This window comes from Heteronotia binoei, chromosome 12 (genome assembly GCF_032191835.1).
Source record: "Heteronotia binoei isolate CCM8104 ecotype False Entrance Well chromosome 12, APGP_CSIRO_Hbin_v1, whole genome shotgun sequence".
In the NCBI taxonomy this organism is placed as follows: domain Eukaryota; kingdom Metazoa; phylum Chordata; class Lepidosauria; order Squamata; family Gekkonidae; genus Heteronotia; species Heteronotia binoei.
Window position 1 is genome coordinate 64,734,273 of NC_083234.1, and position 24,822 is coordinate 64,759,094.

Here is a 24,822-nt window from a genome sequence, read left to right on the forward strand (position 1 = left end):
CTCTCTGGTGTTACATGGGTGCAAATGGGATTGCTATTTGTATTAGGTAGAAGCAGTAGTGTTGCCAAGTAGCTTAGAGAAAAATTGTCCTGCCCCTTTAACAGATGCTTAATGGGAGATTATTTCCCAGGTGAAATTATTTATTTCCATGCCACAAAAAGCTTTGCTGCTCATTTCCACAGATGAAGCCTCTATTAAAGAGATAGATTTTATTTTTTACAGACCTCTTGGCAACCCTAGATAGAAGACAGTAGGAAATCAGACATACATTGCAGTCAACATATAGTGTGTGCATGCATTAAAGCAATATATGTATTTCATGTCATGTGTCATATGCCTAAGAATTCTCCGATTGTTAGGGAGAGTTCTTAAAGCATGGAACAAAGTATTTCTTTAAGTACAAAACAAAAGAGATGACATTGAATTCTACCCTAACTGGATTTCAGGCTAGCTATATGCCTATATTTTTTAATCCTGTCAAAATGCAGAGTTGTTTGTAAAGATTTTCGAAGCTACTTCCAAACCTATAAAAATGATAAAAACCTAATAACAACAATATCATAAAACAATGGACAATCAAAAACAGTATCTAAAGAAGAGCAATAAAATCAAAACATTAGTAGAAACAAAACAGCAGTGACAATATAGTTCAGAGAAGGCCAAGGAACAGGAGAAATAGAAGCAATCTCTCTGGGAGAGGATTGGGCAAATCAGTTTTTTCAGAACAAAACTAAGACTTCCTCCCATTTCTCCTGGGTTCCATGCCAGTTACTTTTCAGACTGCCTCTTCCATAAGGTGCCTTCCTTAGGAATGTTTGCATGTCCATAGCAAGATCATTGGCTTTTTCTGTGGTGGCCCAATCCTTTGGAACAGCCTGCCAAAATGGGTGAGAAGGGAAGGGACCTTCTATTGATACATTTAGAAAGCCATGTAAGTAAGTAAGGTTGCCAGGCATGGCATGGCCTGGCAACCAGTGAGAGGTGGGAACTTTTTTGGCAAGGGGGGGGGGGGCACAATCATAATCCCCACACAATGATGCAACTTCTGGCATGACCCAGAAGGGATGCCATTACAAGGTAGCAGTGTTCTTGCACTCACTCAGAAATCTAAGGAAACCATAGAACACTGATGTGAGCGCTAGTGTGTTGGCCACAGCACAATGACATCACTTCCAGATGACACCAGAAGTTGTGTCATCACACAAGGATAATGATTACACACACACACACAATTTGACCAGCCATTTCCCTCTCAACGCCCAGCTAAACAGAGTCAGCAGGGGACAGGAAATCTCCAGCCATAAATGGGCAAATGATAGGGTTGCCAGGTCTGATGACTGTGCCAGTGGGGGAGGTGAAGGGACTTTCTGGGAGTGGGGGTGGAGCGCCACAACGTGCTGACATCAAGCAGAAGTGATGCCATCACTTTGGTGAAGTCACACGGTGATGCTCTGGGTTTTTTTTGGGAAAACTCTATAGTAAAATTGCCCTTAACCCTTAGAGTTATGCCCAAAGACACTGTTGTGTAACATCAATGATGTGATGATGTCACTTCAGCATGACATCAGCACATCACATTTTGGGGTGGGATTTCCTCCCACTGGCCATATGGGCAGGAGCTCAAAACTCCAGGAGATTCCCTGCCCCCAACTGGGAATGGAATCCCTAGCAAGCAGCAACTCTGTTTGCAAGGCAATCCAGAGACCATTCGATGGAGAGTAAATTTTTCCAGCAGATTTTGTTCTAAGCTTTCTGATTCTGTATGTTTTAACTTGTTTTAGGCTGAATGCTTTTGACTGGGCAAATTGTGTATTTTAATCTATTTTAATTTTGTTAATTTTATATATATATAAAATTTCCTCTAAACTGAGTTAGCGTTTCCTCTAAACTGAGTTAGCGTGAGCTAGCTCACAGATTTTTAGCCTCTAGCTCATACCTTTTTGTCTTAGCTCAGGAGGGATGTCCCCAGAGCACACTAATTTATATAGTAGCTCACAACTTTAGTGCCAGTAGCTCACAAAGAAGAACTTTTGCTCCCAAGACTCTGCAGCTTAAAGGGAACATGCATATAGCAGCATGCTTGCTATATTCTTCAGCACCACGAGTCCAAGGAGATAAGACAGGATTAGGGTTCCCGACTTCCATTTGGGGTTTGGAGATCCTTGGGAATTACAGTTGAACTCCAGTCAGTGCAGATGATTTTCCCTGGAGAAAATGGCTGCTTTGGAGGGTGGATTCTATGTCATTACACCCTGCTAAGGCTCTTCCCGTCCTTAAACACAACCTTCTTCAGACTCCACCCCCAGATCCCACAAAAATTCTCAACCTGGGATTTGCAACTTTAGGTGGACTAGAAGTGTTTTAAATAAAATATAGGACCAGACCTCTGGTATGTCATGGTATCAGTAACTTCAAACAATCATGTAGTACAAGAGCCAGGGGTCGTTTTGTAGAAAAATAGGTGGTGGAGCTCATCCAGGGATTGTTACGCAGCTGCACCTACTATTCAGTGGGCAAGGTGGGAAGGTGGAACCCTCAGAAAAATCCTTTGAGCTCCTGCTGAATCTGAGGCCTGACAAGAGCTTTGCCCCATTTTGATCACATTTTTATCCCACCCTTTCTCCAAAGAGCTCAGGGTGGTTCTTGCCTTCTCTGTTTTTTCTCCACGATAACCCTTGCAAGGCGGGTAAGCCTGAGGCTAAATGCCTGGCCGGAGGTCAGTCTGTGAATAGTGGTGCCTTAGGAAGGATTTGAAACCAGGGGGTTCAAACCCCAACCCAACTCCATTCTAACAACTCCATCAGCACCCATGGTAACATTTCTTTTCCTAAAACCCCACCATGAGACCAACAGCTTAGGCAACCAAGATGCCATGTTGCAACAGAAACAGTCTTGTGAACAGCCATGGTGGTAGGAATTTGCATTATGCGGCCTAATAGTCTGCGAGAGAAGGTGAATATAGCCAGCTCAATTATTATTAAAGTAAACATTAAACAAACACAGACCACTTGAAAATGAGTGAGCCGGCAGCTCTGCTACCTTAGTTGTGGCATATGAGTTGAGAATGCCGCGGTTCCTTCCCGTCCTGTGAGGAGCTGTTAACGTATATACAGAGCGGTAACGGTGATAAAAACTTATGGGGTCTAAAATGTTTCACAGTGTCCCTTGAAATATTTATGAGCTTGACCTTGGCTCTTCCGAAAGGAAAGCAGGCCAACGTCCTCAGCGATTGTTCTCCAGACGTCCGGACGTTTTATTTTGAAAGAGTTAAGCCGTGCCATTAGGATACTCCAGGCAAATGAAACCTTGACCGCTTTAAGCTCCTTTTCCAGAGACAGTTTCTTCTGGGTGAGGACAACATGTGTCTCCATTTAGAACAAAAGAGGACACAAGGGAGAGCTCTAATGGTCACACGATGGAAAAGACGGGCTGTCATTTCAAATGACCCCGTCTGCCACAGCAGCAGCAAAGAGTTCCTTGCAAGGCTGTTTAATAGGAGAACAGAAAATTGTGTTTTATGTAATAGAAAGTGTGTGTGTGTGCGGGGGGTGGGGGTGGGGGCTGAGTGCTTTCCAGACGTGGACTCCAGAAACAAGCTATGCAGATAACAGAGAGCCAATGTTGTTCTTACGGTGTTACAGATATGCTCCCTGAGGGCCAGCGGCTTAATTTCTAATGAACAGACAAAAGACCCCATTAACTAGGAACAAGCAGAACCAACTGATTCATTCCCAGATTCCACCTGGATTCATTTTGCCCCATCAGCAGTCCAGTGTGGATTTCAGAATCTGGAATGGTGCCCTTAGCCACCCTTCCCTCACCTGCCATCTCAGGTCTGGTCTTCCCCATAGATGAAACAAGTAGGGTTGCCAAATCCAATTCAAGAAATATCTGGGGACTTTGGAGGTGGAGCCAGGAGACTTTGGAGGATGGAGCCAGGAGACTTTGGGGGTGGAAGCAGGAGACTTTGGGGGTGGAAGCAGGAGACTTTGGGGGTGGAAGCAGGAGACTTTGGAGGATGGAGCCAGGAGACTTTGGAGGGTGGCACCAGGAGCAAGGGTGTGACAAGCACAATTGAACTCCAAAGGGAGTTCTGGCCATCACATTTAAAGGGACCGCACACCTTCTAAATGCCTTCCCTCCCTTGGAAACAATGAAGGATAGGGGCACCTTCTTTGGGGCTTATAGAATTGAACCCCCTGGTCCAATTTTTTTTAAACTTGGAGGGTGTTTTGAGGAGAGGCACTGGATGCTATGCTGGAAATGTGGTGCCTCTATCTCACAAAACAGACCTCCCAGAGCCCCATATATCTGTGGATCAATTCTCCATTATACCCTATGGGAATTGGTCTCCATAGGGAATAATGGAGTGCCCAGCAGATGTTCCCCCCCACACTTTCTGATGACCCTGAAATGGGGGGACGGCCTCCAAATTGGGGGATCCCCTGCCCCCATCTGGGGATTGGCAACCCTAGAAACAAGTGGGAGCAAGCTGAGGTAGCTGAAGTGACTATACCACTTCAGACAGCAGTTGGGGAGGACAGCGGTTTTAAGTCTTCTATGTTATCAATCAACATTTTATTTATATCCCGCCCTCCCCGCTGAGGCAGGCTCAGGGCGGCTAACAACATCAAATATAGTAAATTATACAATAATTTTTTTAAAAACAGTAGCTAATTTAAACAATCTAATTTAAAATTTTCTAAAATTAACATTCTGGTGCTATTTCAGCATGATGGTGAAAATCGCCTAGGTTAAAAATGAAAGACCTTAAAATATGTATGCAGCAGAAAAGTCTGGCCTGAAACCTTGCTCCCCCCCCCCCTCCATGCTAATTTCTGTTTACTTTCAGAGCTAGCTTGCGGGGGGGGGGGGGAGAAACATTCAAAATTGCAGCCCCTTCAGGCAGTAGGATGAAGTAGTACAGTTCTGTTCCAGCACTTCAGCCATCTCCTCCCTTTTCACACACAGGCTAAGCATAATGCCATCAGAAGTGTACAGGTGGGGAAGGGTCTAGCATAGTCAGCGCAGGATTCCCCCTGCCCATCATATGACAAATCAAAGCGGAGGGAGAGTTCCCTTTAGGAAGAATTCCCAGGAGCTTCTGCATATGCTGTACTGGTCAGTTACAGCCCAGTCAGTATGAACCTTGATTTTTACGGATGCATACCTTTATTTTCAGCCTATGGATGCCAGCCTCCAGGTGGAACCTAGGGAACCCCTGGAATTATAGTTCATCTCCAGACTACAGAGATCAGGTCACCTGGAGAAAATTGTTGCTTGGAATGGCAGACTTCATGGTATTTTACCTTCTCTTGCCTAGGCTCCATTCCCAAATCTCTAGGGCAGGGGTGGCCAAACTGTGGCTCAGGACCACATGTGGCTCTTTCACACAGCTCCCAGAGGTCAAAGAGGAACTTAATGTGGGCTTCCTCCCAAGTAAGCATGCTTTGCATCATGACCTCAATCAGCCTGTGAACGCTGCCCATAGGTAGGTGACTATTTCTGCCGTGTGTGTGAAGTGGACAAGGAGGGGAAAATAGGCAGGCTTGCAAGCTTTTCTCCTCCACCACAGAGGTTGCCTGAAGACCTAGAGTGGGGAAAGAGAGTGCAAGAGCCGAGGAAGCCACTGGAAGGAGGGACAGAATTAAAGAGGGCAGTACAGGGTTCCCCCTTAGTTTCATAGCTCTTGTAGGAACTGCATTTACTAACCTTGGTGTCAAGGCAAAGAGGTGTATAATAATGCAAACAGTGGTCAGTGATTTATATGGTACATGTGTGTTTCCTTCTCCCACTGTAATTCCTTAACCTTTACCTATGTTGGTCTTATTGGAACTGTTATTCCCAGCTTTTTTAAAAAAAGTCTCCTTCTAGCATGGTTGTGTTGTAAAGTGCATACATATGTATTTTATCTTTCTGTGCAAAGTATTAAAAGTTTTTATAAAGATGTGTATGTAATATTTGGTCATGTCTTGCAGCTCTCAGTCATATGACATTTATTCTATGTGGCTCTTATATTAAGCAAGTTTGGCCACCCCTGCTCTAGGAGTTTCTGGATCTGACAACACTACCCCCCATGCCCCTCAGGTACCTGTGAGGGACCTGACCTGGTGACTCTATTTCAACCAAGTGATCTCCAAAGCTCTTACAACAAATTAAAAAGATACAAGACATACACAGAGTGGAACAATATGCTGAAAGGCCCAGATCCGCCTCTCCTGTTAAAAAGCTCTTGGCTAGCAGGTGTGGGGAAATATCTATCTTGTCCCTGAGATCTGGCAGCTACAGCCAGCCAAACAGTGTTGTATGAGATGGACCAATGGCCTGTCTTGGCATATGGCAAACTCACGTCTCTTCTTCTTCCAGCCTTTCATGGGAGACAACTACTGTGACGCCAGCAACAACAAAGCCTTTTGCAACTACGACGGCGGGGACTGCTGTGCTTCGACAGTCAAGACTAAAAAGGTAAGCTGGTATTTCTCTGCTTTTGTTGCAGCCCATCATTGGTTGCTGTTGCACAGGTGCTCATTTCTGTCCCCGTGTGGGATTCTGAGTGGCTCAGTAAGAACACCTCTCAAAGAAATTGAATATTGCCCTGTAGGGCGTCAGCTTTTCACAGCTAGCCTTTGCTGTGGACATGGCTGCATCAGAATCTGCCACAAGTTCGCTAGATGGATTTAGACACGCCTCTCAGCTTGTCCTCCCAATCTGGGAATTATAAAAACAATTTACAGTTCAAGTGTATTGCAAGAATTACAGTGATATGTAAAATATTTGAACATTCAAAAGAGTTATACATTAGGGTTGATGAGGAGGATGTTCTATATTGGGTTGCTGGAATCCACCATCACAAAGGATCTCAGGTAGCAGGACTCGCTTGGAGAGCTGCTGCCAGTCAGAATGCACAATACTTTGTTAGAAGCAGTGGCCTGACTCTGTGCAAAGCAGTTTTCTTTCAGTGGTAGAGTACATACAGAAGTTAAAGAATCTCAAAGAGCAAGTGCAGAGGAAGACCTTTTCTCTGCCTGAGACTCCAGGGAGCTGCTGCCAGTGAGAGTAGATAGTATAGACAGTATAGAATAGACCAGGGGTGTCAAATGTGTAGCCCAGGGGCCAAATCAGACCCCCGGAAGGCTCATATCAGGCCAGCGAGCAAGTCTGCTTCCTTTTCTCTCCCTTGCTTCCTTCAGTTATTAGAGGTAGTTAAATAAAATACTGCAAGAGTGCTAATCTTCACAATACAAGAACTCGTGGGCATTCAATGAAATTGCTGAGCAGTCGGGTTAGAATGGATAAAAGGAGGTACTTCTTCACCCAAAGGGTGATTAACATGTGGAATTCACTGCCACAGGAGGTGGTGGCAGCTACAAGCATAGCCATCTTCAATAGGGGGTTAGATAAAAATATGGATCAGAGGTCCATCAGTGGCTATTAGCCACTGTGTGTATATATATATGTGTGTGTGTGTGTATAAATTTTTTGGCCACTGTGTGACACAGTGTTGGACTGGATGGGCCATTGGCTTGATCCAACATGGCTTCTCTTATGCTATTAATCTGTGACGCTTGTATTATTTAAAGTTTTTTTTTAAATCTTTGTGTTTGTGTCCTTTATAAAGTTCATATCTCTGCTACCTGGCATTGCATTTTATGACACATATGACCCGACCTGACAAGGTCTCATTTATGTCAGATCCGGCCCTCATAACAAATGAGTTTGACACTCCTGAGACAGATCAGAGCATTCAGTTTTTGTAGTTTCTTGAGAGAAGGCTTCGTTAACTACAACCCAAAGGGAAGCTCTTCCAAGTCCAGCTAACTAAATGTGGAGGATGCTACGAAGAGCCTCAGCTCCATGGGCCATTTGAACCCTTCCAAGACATGGAGGATATACACTAACCCCAAGGACTTTCACTCTGTCTATAATTACCGTCTACCAATCTGACTCAAGAACTCCCTGCTCAGTTGGGCGGATACCATTTATTTATGTATTTTATTTATTTATTGGTCATGTTCTCTGAGATCCAACAAATTACACTGAACAAACTGGGCCTCAGGATGATGATGATGAAGAAGAGATAGGTCCCATCAAAATCCTGGTGGTAGATCACACCTACCCAGAGTGCAGAGGCTTGCTTGCATCTCTTCTCTGCCTTAACAGTGGGGGGTGGTGGTAAAGGATTTTGTCAGCAGTCAGGAATTCTCTTAAAGTATGTGCCTTACTCTCTAAGCCAGTTGATTGGGACCTCTGTACCAGACATGTCCCAACCCTACATGATAATCTTTTGCTGTTAGGGAGATCATCCTCCCTAGTTTGATATAGTTGGTTAAGTGTGTGGACTCTTGATCTGGGAGAATGCGGTTTGATTCTCTACTCCTCCACATGCAACTGCTGGAGTGACCTTGGGCCAGTCATAACCCTGTCAGAGCTGTTTTGCTCAAGAGCAGTTTCTGTCAGAGCTCTCAGCCCCATCTATCTCAAAGAGTGTATGTTGTGAGGAGGGGAAGGGAAAAGAGATTGTAAGCCACTCTGAGACTCCTCTGGGTAGAGAAGGGTGGGGTATTTAGTCCCTCTAAAGATAGGGGGCATTTAGTCCTCTAAAGTTGGGGGGGCATTTAGTCCTTTGTTGGCATAAGTCCTTGCCATGTGGAGCTGAAGGGAAGGAGACAACAGGAATACACTTAGCCAATAGGGTAAGATTTCCCTATAGCTGCCCGGCGGGGACCACAAGAAGATGGTGTACATATTAAAGTTGTCTCCATAACCAGACTCACAGCTGTTAACAGAGTCATAGTTGCTCTTGCCAGCTTCATATATTTTTCCCTCCCTCTGTTCCAGAAGCTGTAGAGCTTGGAGAAGCTCTTGTAAAGGACTAAAGTTACTTTAAACAATGAAATGTACCAAGCATGAGACATGGAAGTATTCTGCAAGCCCTTTTGGCATGTTCCCTGGCTATTTCACTTGCAACAGTTAATCATCTTAGTGCTCAAAATTATGATCCAAGTAAAAGTACAGCACTAGCAGAGGGTGTGGGATATGAACAAATTTGGGGAGTGAAACTAATGAAACCTACACATATTTGTGTTTAGGGATCCCTCAAGGGGAAGCCTGCTTTGAGCATCAGAGTGTATGTGTGTGTTTGTATGTGAATGAAGTGGTATTCCAACTGTCCCTTTCCCAGTACTCTGTAACATAGAATTTACTATTTGCACTCATTCTACACATTTCCCTTAGCCACCATGACTCCCATCCCACTCCAGATCTCTTGCCTAGTCAGTTACCAGCTGTTCAGATCCCCATCATTGTGTAGGCAAAGGTTACAAATAGACTTTGGAACACCCCTCCCCCCATTTTACAGTTACTTAACACTGAACCTGGAGAGGGACGGTGGCTTAGTGGTAGAGCATCGATCCCCGGCATCTCCAGCTAAAAAGGGGACCAGGCAAATAGGCGTGAAAAACCTCAGCTTGAGACCCTGGATAGCCACTTCCAGTCTGAGTAGACAATGCTGACTTTGATGGACCAAGGGTCTGATTCAGTATAAGGCAGCTTCATATATGTCCATAACCTTGTTTGTGACATTGTTGTCCACTAACCTAATTTGGAGACATCCTTTTGGATTTTCTTTACTGTATTTGCTGGTTTCCACTGTCCTGAATGATGTGGTATCTTCTGCGTACCCCCAATTCCAGATCCTGTAATAGCTACCGAAGTAGCACTAACTACATCCTTAGGTGCTCTCGCTGCTTGGATCCCTTGACTGCAAGCACTATCCATTTACTTTTTCTTGTTTAGAGCAGCACAGTCAAATGCGCTTTGGGGTGATGGTGGGTTTAGTAGCCTGCTCAAGTCCCTAGGTGTGTTGATGGTAACCCAGAAGGGGATATTTGGATCAGGAAAATATTCTCCCCTCTCTTTACTGCAGCTTATTTCATATTCTTGTTCATATTGTCTGACATAATTCTCATCCCCTTTTATTTTAAGCATATGCTGAAGAATGTGCTGTACAAGTAGCATGGGTTTCCAGCACAAGGCTGGCATGTGGCAGGAGACTCACACGGAGGCACTCTCACAGGGGATGTAATTATATTGCTGGTGATTTACCAACATCACTTCCTGTGAGGCCAGAAGCGAGGCTGGTCCATCACTGAGAATGCTTTAGCATTCGGGCAAAATTCTATGGTTTAACCATAAGAGTTTTGCCTGAATCCTGGAGTATCCCTGGTGACATGCTGAACATCATTTCCAGTCAAACAGAAAGTGGCACCAGCACATCAGAATGCAAGCCTCCCATTTGCACCTTTATTATTATCCTGTTGCCCATCTGAGCAGTGCCAGGAAGTACCTGCTGAAGGTGGGGGATTTCCCACCTCCAGCAGAAACCTGGGGTGCTTTTATTATATCTTCAGCTATTTCATCCTGAAGAAAAGCACATTTTATTCTGGGTTATATCTTATTCCATATAAACTGTATATCTGTCTGTCTTTTATTTGTTTGTTTATCTGTTATAACTTTAGATGGCCTTCCGTCATTGTTGCTGGACTGGATTCCAACAGACAGAATAAATCAGTGACAGTAGTGACTGTTTATCTCCCCATCTCTAGATCAGTTTTACTTTATTTCTCTTTTCTATTTGTCTCTTTTCCCCCAACAAGAGATTCCTAGTTCAGTGCATACAGCTCTGTACTTTTTATGTTTTAGATAAACTTGACTCTGTTGCTTAGAGAAGCTTGCAGGTACCTGCATGATCTCTTATTCAGATGCTCTGCCATGTGGATACTTGGGCCCAGCCCTGTTAGATATTTTCCTGTCTGAGACCCTTGACTGGAAACCAGATTCTTGTCATACTTTCTCCAATCCAGCCCCCCTGCCCTTTGAAGAGCTTTATGAGTGGAATGTAAAAGGAGATATTCCAAAGGGGGAAACAATGAAAAGAGAGGGAAAGAGGCCAGTCGGGGTAGGGTGAGGAAGGAGGGGGATGACAGCATAAAAACACTCCACGTACCATTCCTTTCCAGCACAATGTTGCCATCTACTTGAAAAGGGCCAACATTAAAACTCAGCTTGGGCATGCAGGCCAAGAGGTGCAAGACGGATGTAGGGAAGCATCTGATTCCAGATGAAGAAGAGGCCTCCCCTTTTTGCATGCAAATGAGGGAAGAAACTTAGTGACTGCATCCGCATGCTGTTGGATATTGCATGATAATTGAGTTATAGAAATCGTTTGCAGGTGGATTTCCTTGTCCACACTGGAAAATGCAGTAGCAAAGGATTTCTACAGCACACCAAGACCACAATACCCAATAATATGTGGATATAATCACTGCCATCATTGTGTGGGGTTTATCTTTCATTGGGTGGGTTTTTTTCCATTATTGATGCCTTAAAACTACCATTTTATCCTCCATTTTTATACATATGTAATTGCATTTCCCAGTGGAATACCATTGTTGCCATAAATCCACATCTGGAATGAGGCAAAGTAAGCTGCTGAACAGCTGATGTCACTGTAAAAAAAGAATGACAAAGACCCATTCCAATGCTGCACTTGCTTGTGTTGGCAGAGGATTTAGTTCCAGGTTGAAGAAAGTAAAATACCCTTCTGAGCTTTGGGTTGGAGTCCTGTGTACAGGTCTGGGCACTGCTGTTCAGGCAGGGCTGGCGCGTGGGAGTAGGCCAAGTAGGCGGCTGCCTCGGATGCCACTTGGCCTAGGGGCACCATGAGGCGCCCCCTCTCCCTGCTTGCCCCCGCACCCACTGCCGTCAGTCTCCCCTGCGCCCGCCCACCTCCCTGTGTCCACTGCAGTCTTCCTGCTGCTGTCTGTCCCACCCCTGCCCGTCCGTCCCCCCCCCCACCCGCCTCCCTGCGCCTGTTGTCATCTGTATCCCACCCGCCCACCTCCCTGCCCCCATTGCAGTCCGCCTTGCCACGCCTGCCTTGCCGTGCCTGCCTCACTGCAGCCATTGCAGTCTCCCGCTGCCATCTGGGTCCATCTCACCCGGCCCCGTCCATCTCCTCCCCGCCCACCTCCCTGCTCCTGCTGCCACCCATCTCGTCACACCGGCCTGCCCCTGCTTCAAAGGGAGCCAGCCGACTCCCTTTGAAGCAGGGGAGGGCTGGGCCGCTCGTGCGAAGTGTATGCAATCTGATGACGTCACTTCTGATGATGTCATTGGGTCGCGCATGCTCTACGCGCGTGAGAGGACACCACAGGGAATTGTAGAACCGGCCTCGGCCTAGGGGCATCCCTAGTGCCAGGCCTGTGTTCAGGACAGATGTCACCATCTTAAATGGGGTTTTGAGAAGCATTAGGAAGTGAAACAATATGCTGATGACTCCCAGCTGATCTTCTCCATCCTTTAGCATCCAGTCTTGCATCTCCAGTTATCTGTCTTATAGTTGTCCATGGGTCTTCTCATAAACATCTTTCACTCATAGACTTAACTTTCCTTCTATGTGGCTCTCTTTTATTGTTCCTCAGTTCTGTGGAAAACATGATCATCCTGCTCTAATGATGAAGCACCAAGTTTCATGTCTCTTTGATTCCTTCCTCTCCTCAAACATATATCTATATACTAATAGACAACCCAGCCTGATCTGTGAATGCATATATCTGGAGATTGGGAACAAGTGAAGAGAAGGAGATTGTTTTCAAAACTTGGGGGATGCCCCAAGTTTGCAAAATAAAATAAAATGTGTATATATGTGTGTGTGTGTGTATACACACACACACACATATGAAATCGTCAAAAGATTGGGGGGGGGGCGTAGACTCTCCAAACAGAGGAGTCATCACTTGTGTACACAATGCAGCTTCACTGCCAGCATCTGCTGGCATGTGGCTTCCCCCACCTCTGGCCTGGCTGGGCCTGGCATGGCTTCCTATACCATTAGCATCACTGAAGCTGGGGTGAGTGGGGAGACGGGTGTGCAGGGAGTCAGCCAAGGCTGGAAGAAGCCAGGCTTGGCCCTGCTGGGGGAAGCTGTGCCGGGTCTAGCTGCATCAATGATGGAGGAAGCCTGAGGGACCATGTATAGAAAAGGGCACCCTACGGCTGCCAAGTCCAATTCAAGAAATATCTGGGGACTTTGGGGGTGGAGCCAGGAGACATTAGGGGTGGAGCCAAGATCAAGGCTGTGGCAAGCATAATTGAACTCCAATAACAAACTAAGAGGAACGGATCCTCCGTGACAATGCACAGACCAGCTTATGCAGGACCATAAAACAATCAATTACCAATAGTATTTAACCATGCTTGACACTGGGAGGTATGCCAAAGGTCGCCATCACCTTCCCCCGCCTGAATACGGCCAGCAGTTTCTTGGGAGGGAGGGAGCCCCCTTCACTGCGCGAGGAGTCGCCAGGCCCACAGGCTCGAAGGCGCGGCAAAGCAGCCCCACGCAAGGCGCCTCTTCCAAGCCCCTGCCGCCTCCCGGCCCAGCCGCCTCCTGCTGCTCCTCCCCACCCCCCCAGGGCCCGGCGGAGCATCCCAGCAGTAGGCCTGGGCGGGCGCCCCAGCAGCAGGCCGCGCAAGGCCCTCCTCCTCCTCCGGGCCTCTGGGCACCTTTGCGCGCCTGGTCGGGAAAGCAGCAGCAGCGGCTGCATCGTCCCGTCGCCCCCGCGGCCCTGCTCGGCCTCTCCCTGCCTGCCTGCAAGTGGTGAGTAGCGGGGCGGCGCAGACAGAGTGTGTGACAAGGTGGAGGGTGTGACAAGGAGGGTGTGACACACAGAGCGTGTGACAAGGAGGGTGGAGGCAGGCCAGGAGCGTGGCGAGCCGCAAGTCCGGGTCCTAGAAGGACCCAGATTCGCGGCTTGCCACACTCCTGGCCTGCCTTCAGCATCCCCTTCTCTGATTTTACCTCAGAGGCGGAGCGGAGTGGGCGACGCTGCTGCGCTGCCGCCTCTTCTCCGCAGCTGCTCCTCCGAGATGGGCTCAGGCTGAGGAGCAGCTACGGAGAAGAGGCGGCAGCCGTGCAGCGGCGTCGCCCACTCTGAGAAGGGGGGGCTTGCCACGCTCCTTGGCGCCGTTTCCCCCCCTCCTAGGCTTCCCAAACCTCCCGCCCTGGCGGGGGAACACTGGATTTTCAGCCTCCTCCCCCGCTCTGCAAATATTCGGAAGCGGGAGGGGGGACGATGCTTCCCCCTCACAGTGTCGGGCCGCCGCAGCAACACCAGCACAGCGCCGCCACCACAAGCGCTGCTGGCCCAGGCACAGGCAGCAGCCGCCGCCATCTCCGCGGCTGCGGCCCGAGCTACAGGCTGCCAGTGCCTGAGGAGAGCGGCAGAGGGTCTCCTCTCCCTCCCTTTGATCCTGCCTTCTGGGAGGGACTTGCGAGATTTTTTTTTACAATAAATACCAATTGCCCTTTCCTTCCGAGGAGCGGCTGTAGCTGGGAAGGAGCGATCGGGAAAGTCAAAGGGAGGAAAGGTAAAACAGAAAAACAACAACCCCATGCAAGCCCCCCCCCCCCACTCTGAGGCTGCCAGTTACAGGCCGTTTTCCAAATCGACACCCCCGGTTGAGATCTTTTTGCCCTCAACCCCGAAGAGAAGCTAAAACCGGCATGAGGAAGCCCGCGCCTGCCTGCACTCTTTGCTTTCTTCCTGAGTGAGAAGGAAGCCGTCTACTTTCTTAACGCTTGCAAGGTCCGGGTAAAGTTAGAGAGTCCAGCGGCTCCTTTAAGACCAGCAAAGTGCTATTCAAGGTATGAGCTTTCGTGTGCACGGCACGCACACCTCAAATACGCAAGGTCCAGGTAAATAATTTTAAAAGCACATTATGCGGTGGAAAAAAGGCCAGCAAGGCATCGCAACCAGCCAGGCAAGACTGCCTCCCTAGCGAGAGACAGCATGTGACTTACCAGACTGGGGAGGGAACTGACTGCTGGTCATTCATTATTCCCTATGGAAACCGATTCCCAAAGGGAATAATGGAGAATTGATCAGCGGGTATCTGGTACTCTGGGGGGGGGCTGTTTTTTGAGGTAGAGGCACCAGATTTTCAGCATAGCATCCGATGCCTCTCCTCAAAAGACCCTCCAAGTTTCAAAAAGATCTGACCGCGGAGTCCAATTCTATTAGCCCCCAAATAAGGTGCCCCTATCTTTTATTAATTCCAAGGAGGAAAGGCATTGAAAAGGTGTGTGGTCCTTTTCAATGTGATGGACAGAACTTCCTTTGGAGTTCAATTATGCTTGTCACAACCTTGCTCCTGGCTCCACCCCAATGTCTCCAGGCTCCACCCCCAAAGTCTCCAGGCTCCACCCCCAAAGTCCCCAGATATTTCTTGAATTGGACTTGGCAACCCTACCCCCTCCCCCAGCTTCCGTTTTTTTGGGGAGCGGGGGAAGAGGCTGGAAATCCTGGGGTCCCCTGCCAGGGCAGGAGGGTTGGGAAGCCTAGGGCTCCCAGGAAGCCGGCCAAGGCTGGGTCAGGTGGGCAGACAGACACCGAGTTCCCTGGCAAAGGCTGGGGGCAGATACAAAGATGGCAATACAGGCCCCTTATGTGCTGCCTGAGATCCTGCAGCAGGAAGGGCCATTGACAGCTCTGGCAGAGGTGCATCCTTAGAACTTCCTTAGAGACAGGAGGATGGCCAAGGTAAACCCTTCAACAGAGGCCAGACAAAGAAAGAGAGGCAGAAGTCTTGGTGCTCCCTAGACCAGTGAGTGTGTGTGTGGTTGGGGGGGGGGATCTGGAGGGAAGGATGAAGGAGAGAGCAGTTGAGTTGCTAGCAGGCTGGATTCAAATGATAGGAAGAAAAAAAAGAGAGTAATGGGTGGAAGGGAGAGAGAAAGAGAGTTATAGAGGTGGTGGAGGGAGGGAGAAAGAAAAAGAGAGGTTGGCATAACGGCGAGTGAATTGAAACAGAGCCAAAGACATAAGTAATAGAGAGACAAAAAAAAGGAGTGGGAGGACAGAGAGAGAAAGATTGAGAGAGGGGAATAAGCAAAGGTAGGAAATGGAATAGTTGCTGCTACAAGTTCCTTGTGGGTCCCCACATGTTATTATAATAACATAATATACAATATTATTAAATATATTGCCAAATGGGGTTGCTTATCTATCCTTTTCTCTCTAGTCCCCTCCTGATTTCATGGATTGGTCATCTCCCAAGATTTGAGTATCGTAACCTTCTCGGTGACCTTTCTTTGTCTTTACTCAGAACTCTCACCTCTTTCCAAAACTTTGCTGCCAAAATCATTCATCATTCAGGCCATGGGATGTTTCAACATAAATCCATCCATTGGTTCCCCATTGTCTTTCACTGCCCACAGAAAACTCTTTATTTTTACCTTTTCCTGACCTTGCCCCCCCATATATTTCTGCCTTTATTCCCCATTACATTGGTCTGCAAATTTCTGTATTCTAGCCAAGGATTATGTTGCATTCCTTATCAGTGCTGTTTCGGTCTGAAAATCACCATTCCAATTCAATTTCTCCCCTGTGTGAATCAAATTAATGAGTCTTTTTAAATATTATCCTCTCTGTTTCCTTGCACGATTTAGCCCATAAAGTGTACCCATTTTTCAACCTTATTTGTGTGTTAATAAATCAGCATTATATATTATGTTCATATTATTTATATGCTGAACCTAAGGAAGAATTCAGTAAGAGTTGTTGAGGAATGCAATAAGGGCCATTTCAAGTTCTAAGGCTGCAATCCTAAGTACACTTGAGTGAGCCCCATTGACTAAAGTGGGACTGACTTCTGAGTAAACATGCAGAAATTTATATAGAGTTTCACTGGGCATTCTTTTGATAGAGGCACCAGAGGTGTTTGAAGTATGCATCTAAAAACATATGGATTTAACAGTGCAATCCTAAACAGAGTTACACTATTCTAAGCTCCTGGCTTCAATTAATTTAGAAGGGTATTAATAACTCTTAGGACTCTACTGTAAGTGTTTGTGGTAATAAATGCTTTTAATAGTTGATTTCCATTTTTTTGAATTGTTTTGATATTGGAAGCCACTTCATGGGTGTTGATGCAGAGAAACAGAAAATGAATCTCTGAAACAAAACAAACAAAAACTTTTTGTTAAAAAATGTAAAAGGTGACTGTACCAAATACATGGTTACAACCCTTGCATTATACAAATATTCTCATTGGGGATCTTTGATCTTTAAATGACCCTGCGATCCCTTGGAGGAGATTGTGGAGTACCGTGGAATTTAGAGTGATTGTACAGGCTTTTGGTTAGTATTCCTTTTCTTGTTATCTTTAAGGATAATTTCAAATTTCTCATCAATGCTGTTTCAGGTTGACATTCCCCCATTTAGACTATGTTTCTCCTTCATTCAAATTGAGCCTGTGATTCTTTACTTCTGCACCAGGTTTTCCTTGCAAATTGACATATTTTTTAATATTACCTGTGAATCAAATCAGCATTTTGCATAACATGGGGAGGGGCCATGTCTCAGTGATTGAGCATCTGACTGGTACGTAGAACGTCCCAGGTTCAATCCCAGGTGTCTAAAATCAAAAATATAAGGTCATAGGTGATGCGAAAGACCTCTGACTGAGACCCTGGAGAGTTTTCAGCCTCAGTATGCCATACTGACCTTAATGGACCAGTGGTCTGGTTCAGTATAAGGTAGCTTTATGTGTTCATGATATAAAGGTAAAGGTAGTCCCCTGTGCAAGCACCAGTTGTTTCCGACTCTGGGGTGACGTTGCATTACGATGTTTTCACAGCAGACTTTTTATGGAGTGGTTTGCCATTGCCTTCCCCAGTCGTCTACACTTTCCCCCCAGCAAGCTGGGTACTCATTTTACTGACCTCGGAAGGATGGAAGGCTGAGTCAACCTGGAACCGGCTACCTGAACCCAGCTTCTGCTGGGATTGAACTCAGGTCATGAGCACAGACCACTCTGCGCCACGGGGCTCATACAAAACAAGACTAAAAAATAGACATACAAAACAAAGACTAAAAAATAGGCCTGAAATAATTCATAAAAATATAAGGTCCCAAGGATGAAAAGTATACAGTCAGTCAATACCTTTACAGACATAGATATACCGTCTTGGAATTGGTACTTTTGTTTATTCATCTCTAAATGGCTTTTGCTGTTTACACCAAATCTATCTCTTCATTGACATACGTTCAAGTGGCTGTCCACTCTAATATATATATTTGCCATCAAGTTCCAGCCAACGTATTATGACTCCATGGAGTTGTCAACACAAGGGATGTTCAGAGGTGTTTTGTCATTGCTTGCCTCTGTGGAGTAATCGTGGACTTCCTTGGTGGTCTCCCATCCAAGTACTCACCAGGGTCAACCCTGTTTAGCAGATGAGATTTGATGAGATTGGGCTAGCCTTAGCTATTCAGGTCAGGTTTTGTGTTTGTGTGTGCGTATATATCAATGTTCCCTTTAAGCTGTGGAGTCTTGTGAGCAAAAATTCTACTTTGTGAGCTACTGGCATTAAAGTTGTGAGCTGCTAGCATTAAAGTTGTGAGCTACTAACTTTAAAGTTGTGAGCTACAGCATAAAGTAGCTTGATCTGGAGCCATTTTTTCCTGAGCTAAGACCAAAATGTGTGAGCTGGAGGTTAAAAAACTGTGAGCTAGCTCACACTAACTCAGCTTAGAGGGAACACTGGTGTCTCTCTGTGTGTGTGTATAGAGAGAAACTTAAACCCATTTATAGGAAAGAAGGAAGACACCTATGAATGATTTCAAAGTTCAAGATTCACCCACCAATGATGAGCCAGGCATGTTAGGTTGCTGTTCTGGCAGAGAAAGGAAGGCAGTTGTGCTGAGCCAGCCAGAGGAGGGAATGTGTTAATCTGCTGAGCTGCTTGCCCTTCAACTGACCCAGGAGCGCCTTTGAGGCTCAACAAAGACCATTCCATCTAGCCCTTCCCAGCCAATGGCAAGGAGCAAGGCCTTCTGCCAGTGATCTAGAGGGGATAAGGTCCCCTCCATTAAGGGCAAACAAAATCCTGTTTCCTTTTAATGTCTGTGACCTCTTGACCCAGCCCAGATTCCCAGAGCCTTCCACCGCTTGAATGCTTATGAAGCTTTCTGCTGTCTTATTTTAAGGGAAGACAAATGCTTTGGAACGAAAATGCCACATTGTTAAATTGAGCAAGCAATTGGCCGTGTGTATATCTGTGTATTGTGGAGGAGGATAACCACACACCGTGGCTGATGGCGCAAGCAGACATCTTTGCTAAGATCTCAAGATCATGCACAAATGAGCTTTAAGCGTCCTTTCTTTTCCAAGGAGGGAGGTGGCCAACCTCCACTAAGGCCAAACTGATGTCATCCTGTGCTGCCACAATCTTCATTCAATTGGGATGGTTCTCAAATCTCCCTAGCTAGTCTGGTTGCTGTTGTTTGCAGTCTCTTGAGACTTTGTGTGTTTTTTTCATTTTTTAAAAAATGAAATGCTCGGTTAGGTGAATTTATTTAAAAACAAAACAAATGTACTCCAATTTTCTCTGTACCGCAGGCCTCAAATTACATACATCGACGCATTCACAAATTTAAAACCACAATGAAAATGCATATTGATCCAGGTGGGCAGTCATGTTGGTCTTGAAGGTGCCACTGAAATGAAACTTTATTAAAAAAATGCGTAGAACTTCTTAAAACTCAGCCCCTTGATTACCCAGTAGCCCCCCTGAGCCTGTTAGGAGAGGGCGGGATATAAATTTGATTAAATAAATAAATAAAAAGCTGTCTTTTCATTAAATAAATAAATAAATATAAAAAGCTGTCTTTTCATTAGAGATCACCAAAAGCACTTTAGCTTTTAAGTAATTTGAATAATTTTCGATTTCATTTAGGACTTCCATTTTTTCTGCCCAGCACCACTCCGTCTTGTCAGGATTAAGCTTCAGCATGCTCTCCTCAACCATAGCTTCGAACCACTGGCTTGGCATAGAGATGGCTGCTTTTGGAGGCTTGTTTAAAACGATGCATACTTGTGTATCATCAGTATGTTGATAGTTACCACTCCAAAGCTTTTGACAATCTCAGTCAGTGGTCTTATGGAAGTGCAATAGCACAGTCTCATGTTGGGCTCCGCTTGGAAGTTCCCGAGCCACAGATTCAGAATCAGCAATAACAAATTTCTCCATTTGATCTGATAAAAAAATTCCTGGAACCACTGAAAGTCTGTCAATCTCTTGGTCAATTATATCAAGATGGCCTACATCTAACCTACAGTGAAGCACTACTCTTACCAACTGGAAGGTAGAGACTGTCCATCAGAACAAGCAAAGCCTCAAGCCAGATTGAAAAGGGTCAGGGACAAATCCAGGAAACCCTTGTTGTGTTGTGTTGTGTTGTCACTACCTGGTCTCCTCCACAATACCCAGAATCCTGTCAACATCCATCAAGGAGACCAGGCTAAAGGAATCCTTGGGGAGGTGGAACTATCTGGCACTATGGGCATCTCTTATACTCGATCCATTCTTCAATTATCTCCCATAAATAATAGTAGCAAAATGGGTCTCTGTTGTCAGTGCTGGAACTTCTGCTTCCTTAAGCAGGGAACAGCCCACTGAAGTTGTCATGTTGCAAAATGGGAGGAGACCCTCTTGTCTCATATTCTTTTGGTAATTGTTATGAATCACCTGCACAGTGTCAGAGCACTTTGAGGCAAGAACAGCCAACCTGCCAAGCAAACATGTACTTCTGATTGCATAGCCACACCAACCATACCATTTAGACTGTCAGTCTTTTGGTCTTGGGGCCCTTTCTCACAAACTGGGACACACCTTGGAAAGGAAAGTGAACTGAGCACACATTCTAGAGAACCTGATTTTGTTTAATGGAAACACAACCAGTTCCCCACTCTTCCACTTGCAGATTCTGGAATGGCCTTGGATCAGCCATAGCTCTCTCAGGAGTTGCTCTTGAAAGGCAGCTTCTGGGAGAGCTCTCTCAGCTTCACCCACCTCACAGGGTGTCTGTTGTGGGGGAAGAAGATATAGGAGACTGTAAGCTGCTCTGAGTCTCTGATTCAGAGAGAGAAGGGCGAGGTATAAATCTGCAGTCTTCTTCTTGCGCTACATTTCCGCTATACCCACTTATGTATCATTTCATTTGGTTGTGCCAAAGGCTTCAAGTCAAAAGTGTTCTGGGACAAAACATAAAAGATAGCAAAGAAAAAGTGCAGAATCACTCGAGGTGTAGACCTTTAGATGGATGAGTGGTGGATCTGGAGATGAAATGGTCAGGTTACTGCAAGAGTGAGATTTTAAGCTATGTTAATGATGGTGCCCAGGAATCAGGGGAGGGGGGGAAGAGGGTAATAGAAATTAGTCACATTCATGAAGCTTACGAAAGGCTTACTCCTTTAGGGCTCTCCCGGCCCCAAAGATCAGTGGTATTGAATGTGCCGGTCTGGTGTGGGACGTTGGGGAGGGGTTGGCAATATGACTGGTGTACCGTCTGCCTAACGCACCAGCCAGCGCCTTACCATCCCTAATCGAAGTCGTAGCAGGCTGGGCATTGGAGCATCCAAGGCTTGTGATCCTGGGTGACTTCAATGTCCATGCTGACGACGCGGCCTCCAGTTAGGCGATGGACCTAGTGTCATCCATGGCGACACTGAGACTCTCCCAATTTGTTACATCGCCCACTCACCAGGCGGGGCATATGTTAGATTTGATCTTTATGGCCGGGGTTTTGGTGGACGATATTACTGCGGAGGTGGTGCCATGGTTGGACCACTTTCCCCTCAAGGCTCGTGTGGATGTTCCACCCCAAGCCCTTTTGGGCGGCGAGCTTATTTTGGCTCGCCTGCAGCGTCTGATGGACCTTGAGTGGTTCCAAATGACTCTAGGGAATCCCTGGCCCCCTGGCGATTCTCTTGATGATCTGGTTGAATCCTGGCATGGCTGGCTCTCCAGAGTCATTGATGAGATCGCACTTTGACACCCTCTGTGCCTTTACATTAAGCTGACCCTGTGGTACACCCCGGAGTTGCGACAGCTGAAACAAGGGCTCAGACCGTTAGAGAGGCAATGGCGGCGTACTCGAAGCTACTAGAACATCTTATAGAGAGTTTATGAGGTCCTATGAGATGGCAGTCAAAGTCACAAAGAAGACGTACTTTGCGGCCAAGATTGCGTCTGCAAATTCACGCCCAGCGCAATCGTTTAGGACAATTCAGAATCGTACAACACTGCTGCAAGGCAGGCCAAATGCTAGAGAATTAGAGATAGGCTGTGAGGCTTTTGCCAAATAAGATCTCGTCGCTCCGCCACAACCTCCCCGCCACATTGGATACAGTATGTGAACTCGAGGCCCCGTGCCTGTCTTCTGGTCCAGTTCTGGATGGCTTCGACACACTCAGCTTGGAGGAAGTTGACAGAATCCTCTCTACTGTATGCCCAACAACTTGTGATCTGGACCCATGCCCCTCCTGGCTAATTAAAGCTTGCCAGAGGGAGCTTAGGTGACCTATACAAGACATTGTAAATAGATCCCTCTCGGAGGAGCTTTTTCCAACGCCTCCTGAGACTGTAGTCCACCCTCTCCTGAAAAAGGCTATATCAGATCTGGCCGAATTGGAACATTACCAGCCGGTCTCAAATTTGCCCTTTTTGGGTAAAATTATTAAGAGGGCAATAGCGTTAGAGTTGCAGAGTTTTCTGGATGACACTTCTGTCCTAGATCCTCACCAGTCCGGCTTTCATCCAGGTCATGGAATGGAGACAGTGCTGGTCACCCAAGTGGATGACCTCCAGCAGCATCTGGATTGGGGCGGCTCAGCGGTGCTGATGTTGTTAGACCTATCGGCTGCGTTCGATATGGTCGACCATCAGTTACTGACCTGCCACCTCGCCAACGCAGGGATTCAGGGACTGGCTTTGCAGTGACTTTCCTCTTTCCTTGACGGTCGGAGACAAAGGGTGGTGATTGGGGGAGAACTGTCCCAGAGGCATCCACTTAATTGTGGGGTGCCACAGGGGGCAGTGCTCTCCCCGATGTTGTTTAACATCTACATGCGCCCCCTTGCCCAGATTGCCCGGAGGTATGGGCTGGGTTGTCAGCAATATGCCGATGACACCCAGCTCTATCTACTGATGGACGGCTGGCATGGCTGCGTCCCAGAAAATCTGGACCTGGCATTGCAACTCGTGGCAGGATGGCTCAGGCTGAGTAGGTTGAAGTTGAACCCAGCGAAGACAGACGTCCTTTGCCTGAGTCGTGACAGCCTGGGAAGGGAAATCCCCCTACCAGTTTTTGACGGTATGCCATTGGAAACGGCACACAAGGTCAAGAGCTTAGGGGTGCTACTGGAGCCTTCATTGTCAATGGGGGCCCAGATAGCCGCCACTGCTAAATCCGTCTTTTTTCATCTTAGGTGGGCAAGGCAGTTGGCCCCCTTCCTGGAGCTCAATGACCTGGCAACAGTGATCCATTCAACGGTCACCTCAAGGTTAGACTACTGTAATGCCCTCTGCATGGGGCTGCCCCTGTGCTGAACCCAGAAACTGCAGTTAGTGCAGAACGCGGCACCCAGACTGTTATTGTGGCTCCCTGAGTGGGAGCACATACAGTCGAGGCTGCGGGAACGGCACTGGCTGCCAGTTGTGTACCAGATTCGTTACAAGGTGCTGGTTATTACCTTTAAAGCTCTATATGGCCGAGGACCTGCCTACTTTAGGGACCGTCTCTCCCCATGTGTTCCCTAGAGGGTACTGAGATCTGGTTTGCAAAATCTATTGACAATCCCTGGGCCGAAGGAGGCCAAACTGAAAGCTAGAAGAGAAAGGGCCTTTTCAATCACAGCTCCCCACTGGTGGAACCAATTACCAGAAGATGTGTGGGCCCTGTGGAGCCTTGCCCAGTTCCGCAGGGCCTGCAAGACTACCCTCTTTCAGCTGGCTTTTTCTTAATGTGGAATCTATCGTACCGTCATCACAAAAAATTGTAAGATGAGTAACATAGAGACTGTAGCACCAAACTAATTTGCTGAAACTGAATTTGATGGCTTAAATTAGATAGTTTTAATGTAATAGTATATATAAGTGAATTGTAATATGTTGTGTAAACAGTGTGCTTTTATTATTTTAATGTTTGTATTTTATGTTATGCTATGTGAGCGGGCCTGAGCCTGCTTCGGCGGGGAGGGCGGGATACAAATTGAATATTGCTATTATTATTATTAAGCTTCCTTACACTGAGCCCAACAGTTGTTCCATCAAAGTTAGCATTGCCTTACTCTGACTGGCAGTAGCTCTCCAGGGTCTCACAGGTATAAGTCTTTCATATCACCCGAACTGGAGATGCTAGGGACTGAACCTGGGACGGTCTGCACACAAAGCAAATGCTCTACCATTGAGCCATAGCATCCATCTCCATCCAAGTTATCTAACACAGATAAGACTGAAATAAAGTCATATGGTCTGTTGATGCATAAGTAATGTTTAATATTATGAGTGAAGTTGAGTGCGCGTAAACAGAAAATGGCACAAAGATTCAATATGTATATCCTTCATCTGAAAAGCGTTCCTTTGAGCAGAGAAGTATTCCCACTGGATTCCAAGAGGATGTAAGCCACCCTCTAAGCTCCTCCTGCTTCCCTTGACTGGTTTTGCATGTCAGTGCAGAATATCCTCCCATCTGTTGCTGTTGCAAGGATTGCGCAAAGAGAACAGAGTGGAACAATCCGATGGTCTCCAGTGATAGCCACCCTCCCTTGTCTCTCTGTTTCTTATGTAAATACAGGCAGGCACACACATACAAATACACACCAGGGATGACTATGAATTGCTCATCCCTGCTGTTTCCACCCCAGTCCCCATCTCTGTTGCCACTTCTCCCTTTTCCAAGTGGAACCCACAGTTCT

General features: G+C 46.5%; 1 protein-coding gene across 1 annotated transcript in view; it reads left to right on the top strand.

Annotated features, from left to right (window-relative positions):
* Nucleotides 1–24,822, top strand: part of PAPPA (pappalysin 1) — a 334,943-nt gene that overhangs the window by 296,662 nt on the left and 13,459 nt on the right. The window contains exon 21 of the mRNA XM_060251617.1: nt 6,367–6,465. Within this exon, the coding sequence (XP_060107600.1) occupies nt 6,367–6,465 (99 nt within the window). The remainder of the gene's footprint in view (nt 1–6,366; nt 6,466–24,822) is intronic.